The sequence below is a fragment of the Neodiprion lecontei genome, chromosome 7 (genome assembly GCF_021901455.1).
Source record: "Neodiprion lecontei isolate iyNeoLeco1 chromosome 7, iyNeoLeco1.1, whole genome shotgun sequence".
NCBI classification, from domain to species: domain Eukaryota; kingdom Metazoa; phylum Arthropoda; class Insecta; order Hymenoptera; family Diprionidae; genus Neodiprion; species Neodiprion lecontei.
Window position 1 is genome coordinate 23,339,016 of NC_060266.1, and position 6,339 is coordinate 23,345,354.

The 6,339-nt window shown below is 38.9% G+C and overlaps 1 protein-coding gene across 5 annotated transcripts in view; it reads left to right on the forward strand.

The window, feature by feature from the left end:
- Positions 1 to 3,118, forward strand: part of LOC107218335 — a 142,586-nt gene extending 139,468 nt beyond the window's left edge. For all 5 annotated transcript variants that reach the window (XM_046744594.1, XM_046744593.1, XM_046744592.1 and 2 more), the window contains 4 exons: positions 67 to 218; positions 381 to 662; positions 743 to 922; positions 1,010 to 3,118. In XM_046744594.1, coding sequence (XP_046600550.1) covers positions 67 to 218; positions 381 to 662; positions 743 to 922; positions 1,010 to 1,124 — 729 coding nt within the window. In that variant the 3' untranslated portion in view covers positions 1,125 to 3,118. The remainder of the gene's footprint in view (positions 1 to 66; positions 219 to 380; positions 663 to 742; positions 923 to 1,009) is intronic.
- Positions 3,119 to 6,339: the final 3,221 nt, after the last annotated feature.

Below are 6,339 nucleotides of genomic sequence, written 5' to 3' on the forward strand. Positions count from 1 at the left end.
TATTCAATCCATCACCTAATCGGAACGATGACTAATCATACGGTTCTTCTTTTTCGCAATGCCCAGGTTTCCTCAGACATGCTTACTCAGTGTCGTTTCAATTACATGGAAGAGAGTGTGCCCGTCGGTTTGGAGGAACTTGGTTCCGAGTTCAAACAGGACTGGAGAGGGTATCTTTACGCTTGTACAACCGCACTGCTGAAGGAAGCTCGCGAAAAGTGAGTAATAGTAATTTTGAACCGAGGTAGTTTTCTTTCATTCCAAGACACCGCACCCGAGGTCGATGCTCCGGGATTTGATAAACAGTTGTTTCTTACAACTCTTGGAAACCAAAAACCGTCCGCGGGTTTTGACAAAGTTTCTCTTTTACCAATGAACAGAAGTCGAGGTTGGGTCAGTATAAACAATCCAGCTGATCCGGGCGTCGAGGTTGCTTACAAAAAAGTCGGAGACGGACACCCGCTCCGATTGTGGCGAGCTTCGACGGAAGTCGAGGCACCTCCAAACGAGTTGCTGCACCGGGTTCTGAGGGAAAGACACATCTGGGATCCTCAACTCCTGAAGTACCGACTGGTCAATAAGCTTGACGCTAATGTGGAGGTGTTCCAATACGCCACCGGAAACATGAGCCCACTTCCGGCCAGGGACTACTGCGTTTTAAGGTAAGACATGACTCTGCTGTTACGAGAATTCCGAAACTTGCAGTTTACCGATTCTAACGATCCGGTTAACCACCCTTCAGATCATGGCGAAATGACTTGCCGAAGGGCGCTTGCGTCATCGTGGAAACTTCCGTCGAGCATCCGGAAGCACCGGTGATGCTAGGCGGTACGCGAGGAATCGTTTTGGCATCGCGTTACCTGATCGAGCCATGTGGCAGTGGAAAATCGAGGATAATGCACCTTTCAAGAGTGGACACAAAGTGAGTAGAAATTCGAGAGACGCCGCGTTTTTTTCTGGTCTAGCTAAACAGTTGGCCGTAATTTTCTCCTTCTTTTGCTGCTTAAAGGGGACGGACACCCGATTGGTACAACAAAAGCTACGGTCATATAAGCGCCCTGCATCTTAGCAAGATTCGTAACTCGTTCAAGCACACCACCGACGGACCTGAAAGCAAGGTCTGAGAAAAGCACACCGTGCAACAACGAGGAACGTTGTTGCATGGCGGTTCGTCTGGTCAACAACACAAGGAGCGAAGAATCCTGATGGATTTACGGAGGGTTGAGCCGGCCATTGACGAGGAACAGTGAGGAAAGTTCAGTGATAGATCGGTCACCCCTTTGCCACGTGGAAGAACGAATCTCCCGTGCTGTAAACAAGTCAAAATGTATATGCTTTTTTTTCTTTTAAAGTATATCTAGAATCTTTTATCTCGTAAGTTTTAAAAGAATGGCAATCTCGACGGATTGATCTGCGAATTTTTTTTTAACAAATAACTCAATTTTCGCAACGCGGTACTTTTAACGAGAAGATTTTTAAAACGCTTTTTTAAAGTGGTGCGAATACTCGAATTGAAGATATTCTTCCGGTTAGGAGAGGCAGTAAACGAGAAGGAAGCAAGTAAAGCAAATCGAAAGGATGCTAAACAGAAATGATAATTGTTAAGTTGTAAATATTATGTGAGATGGGGAGAAGAATATATATATATATATATATAAAAAACACAAAAACTTCGTACAAGATATTATATATAATCTGAATGTTATAAATGAATGAATATACAATTTTAATATTGAAGTATAATGAAGTTTTATTGTTACTATATAAAAAGTAATAATTATTGATAATAACAGTGAATATATAATTAGGCAATATATAATACATTATAAAAGAGTTATATAAATAATACGCTAAAGAGTTTTATACATGAATATAAATATAAATGAAAATATATATACATATATATATATATATTTTTTTTGGACCAAATGCCATTTTTAATTATATATACACAACAAAGTAAATAAATCACATGACGCACGCAAGTATACGCAAGTAATATGTGTAAAAACAAAATAAACTACGCATCTATATATACGCACGCATACACATGCACAAATTATATACCTGTAATACATGTTGACGTTTTTAATCATAAGATAATACTTGTAATATACATATATATGAATGTATGTACGTATTAATGAATGTACCTCATTTATAGTTGAAAATTTACCTCCAAACTGAAATACGCCATAGTGTTGTTATAATATTGAAAAGTTTTGAAAAGCTACGCAAAGCATGACCAATTATCTCAATACGAAAACATCTCGGACCTGAAGAGTTTATTCGTTTGTTTCTTTTTTTGGTTATTTCGCGATTGCTCGTGATTTTCCCACGAAAATTTATATTATATAAATCAAACAACAGAATCCACATTTCTAAATCTTTTTATTCATATATTTCTTGTTCCGGAAAATTCTGGAAACTACCTAGTCTCGTTCTAACTGAACGTTACTGTCGCATTAGGTGATCGTTTCGGTGAGCATATAGCTTTATCACGAAATGCTTGCACCTGGGGACAAATTTCTTCAATTGGTTTGTCAAGGTAATAAAAATTTTATATTATAAGAAAAATTTATGTTCTTGATTCATTTTCGTCAGGAAGGGATTCGAAATTTAGGGACCACGTTGTTCGGTTGGACCCGGGTATTATGAACGAATGCGCATAATATTGTATTCTTACGTGGTACATTATGATGAATGTTTTCTAACTAAAACTAGTCACTTACATTATATATGATTATAGAACTACGTATGCATTCATGGAAGGAAATGTATGAAATTTGTATTCCATATATATAAATATATATTGTATGTATGATATTGTTATATGTTACATTATTATATTACTGATCTAGAATATTTGATGAAATGATATAAATTACGTACATATATATAAACACATATGATATTTATAAATGATGTAAGATATTTTTGTGTCTACAAAAGCCAGTAATGATACAAAAAGGGAGGAAAATGTGTCTTCATGTTACAATATATATGAATATATCGTCTTTATTCAATACAATTCGTGTCTTGATAGGTTGTAAATATGTATATTGTTATGTCATAACGAATATATATGCATATATTCATTAAAAAATGATTTTGATTACTGCTGAATGTTGTTACTGTCAATGCTTCTTGTGGAGTTTGATCAATCAAAAGTACTGAACACAACAAATGATAAGACAAACTCAGCCTGGAATACCTCAAATGTCATGAAGCAATATTCATAATTCATCACTTCTCTTTCCGCTAATATCTGTTTTTAGATAAACATTTCGACCTACTTTCTGAGAAACCAGCATGCATATAGATACACGCTGTATTTAACCCTTTCAGTTTTGCAATTTGGTTTTTTACAGAACAATGCAATAGGCTATCGAAATAAAAAATGGAAAAAGAAACTGACAGATAAGGCAAAGAGTAAACATGGAAAATATCAAGAAACACCGCAGGTATTTGATGTAGTGTTGTGAGAAACAGGGGTATCACATCGTTGATACACTCGATATACGTGCATCTGCGGACAACATCAATTGTCCACAGTCGCCCCTCGCTGCGGACGACAGACATAAGGGTGCAGTCTACAACAACGGATTACCTTCGTGATTTCTCTGGTGATGATCCCACGACGATGTGGATGCGTTTTTCATTTCATGTGAAAGGGGTTGATGTGAAATGTGACACAGTAAACGATTCCCTAAAATCGAGGAATTGAATAATGTGACCCTGTGAATAGAATCTGTGACGAGAAATTTCCGATCTAATAATAAAGAAAAAGTAAGGCTAACCCATTTGCATTTTTGGCGAAATTTTCGCGACTTTGGAAAGTGCTGGAATAAATTGATTGCGGCGCTATTCGGACGTGATTTTGCAGGAGAAATCGATTGGGCGTAGTCCCAATACGCTGCGATCAACGCATCGAAAGTTACAGCCAAAAAACGAAAACCTGTGTTTTCGACATTTTTCAGCAGGTGCATTTTCCTTCGTAATTTCTCTCCTGTTGATCCCACACTCTTTTCGCTGCGTTTTCTGAGTTCCTGGGGGTCCAATTAGTCAGTAAAGGGTCATACGAAACGAATCTGAGACCCAAAATTTTTCGTCGAAAAATGAAGAAAAAGTAAGGCTAACCCCTTTGCATTTTTGGCAAAAATTCTCGCGATTTTGAAAAGTGCTGGAATAGATTGATTGCGGCGCTATTCGGGCGTAATTTTGCAGGAGAAATCGATTGGGCGTAGTCCCAATACGCTGCGATCAACGCATCAAAAGTTACAGCCAAAAAACGAAAACCTGTGTTTTCGACATTTTTCAGCAGCTGCATTTTCCTTCGTAATCTCTCTCCTGTTGATCCCACGCTCTTTTCGCTGCGTTTTCTGAGTTCCTGGGGGTCCAATTAGTCAGGAAAGGGTCATACACAACGAATCTGAGACCCAAAATTTTTCGTCCAAAAATGAAGAAAAAGTAAGGCTAACCCCTTTGCATTTTTGGCGAAAATTTTCGCGATTTTGAAAAGTGCTGGAATAAATTAATTGCGGCGCTATTCGGACGTAATTTTGCAGGAAAAATCGATTGGGCGTAGTCCCAATACGCTGCGATCAACGCATCAAAAGTTACAGCCAAAAAACGAAAACCTGTGTTTTCGACATTTTTCAGCAGGTGCATTTTCCTTCGTAATCTCTCTCCTGTTGATCCCACGCTCTTTTCGCTGCGTTTTCTGAGTTCCTGGGGGTCCAATTAGTCAGGAAAGGGTCATACGAAACGAATCTGAGACCCAAAATTTTTCGTCGAAAAATGAAGAAAAAGTAAGGCTAACCCCTTTGCATTTTTGGCGAAAATTTTCGCGATTTTGAAAAGTGCTGAAATAAATTGATTGCGGCGATATTCGGACGTAATTTTGCAGGAAAAATAGATTGGGCGTAGTCCCAATACGCTGCGATCATCGCATCAAAAGTTACAGCCAAAAAACGAAAACCTGTGTTTTCGACATTTTTCAGCAGGTGCATTTTCCTTCGTAATTTCTCTCCTGTTGATCCCACGCTCTTTTCGCTGCGTTTTCTGAGTTCCTGGGGGTCCAATTAGTCAGGAAAGGGTCATACAGAACGAATCTGAGACCCAAAATTTTTCGTCGAAAAATGAAGAAAAAGTAAGGCTAACCCCTTTGCATTTATGGCGAAAATTTTCGCGATTTTGAAAAGTGCTGGAATAAATTGATTGCGGCGCTATTCGGACGTAATTTTGCAGGAGAAATCGATTGGGCGTAGTCCCAATACGCTGCGATCAACGCATCAGAAGTTACAGCCAAAAAACGAAAACCTGTGTTTTCGACATTTTTCAGCAGGTGCATTTTCCTTCGTAATTTCTCTCCTGTTGATCCCACGCTCTTTTCGCTGCGTTTTCTGAGTTCCTGGGGGTCCAATTAGTCAGGAAAGGGTCATACAAAACGAATCTGAGACCCAAAATTTTTCGTCGAAAAATGAAGAAAAAGTAAGGCTAACCCCTTTGCATTTTTGGCGAAAATTTTCGCGATTTTGAAAAGTGCTAGAATAAATTGATTGCGGCGCTATTCGGACGTAATTTTGCAGGAGAAATCGATTGGGCGTAGTCCCATTACGCTGCGATCATCGCATCAAAAGTTACAGCCAAAAAACGAAAACCTGTGTTTTCGACATTTTTCAGCAGGTGCATTTTCCTTCGTAATTTCTCTCCTGTTGATCCCACGCTCTTTTCGCTGCGTTTCCTGAGTTCCTGGGGGTCCAATTAGTCAGGAAACGGTCATACAAAACGAATCTGAGACCCAAAATTTTTCGTCGAAAAATGACGAAAAAGTAAGGCTAACCCCTTTGCATTTTTGGCGAAAATTTTCGCGATTTTGAAAAGTGCTGGAATAAATTGATTGCGGCGCTATTCGGACGTAATTTTGCAGGAGAAATCGATTGGGCGTAGTCCTAATACGCTGCGATCAACGCATCAAAAGTTACAGCCGAAAAACGAAAACCTGTGTTTTCGACATTTTTCAGCAGGTGCATTTTCCTTCGTAATTTCTCTCCTGTTGATCCCACGCTCTTTTCGCTGCGTTTTCTGAGTTCCTGGGGGTCCAATTAGTCAGGAAACGGTCATACAAAACGAATCTGAGACCCAAAATCTTTCGTCGAAAAATGAAGAAAAAGTAAGGCTAACCCCTTTGCATTTATGGCGAAAATTTTCGCGATTTTGAAAAGTGCTGGAATAAATTGATTGCGGCGCTATTCGGACGTAATTTTGCAGGAGAAATCGATTGGGCGTAGTCCCAATACGCTGCGATCAACGCATCAAAAGTTACAGCCAAAAAAC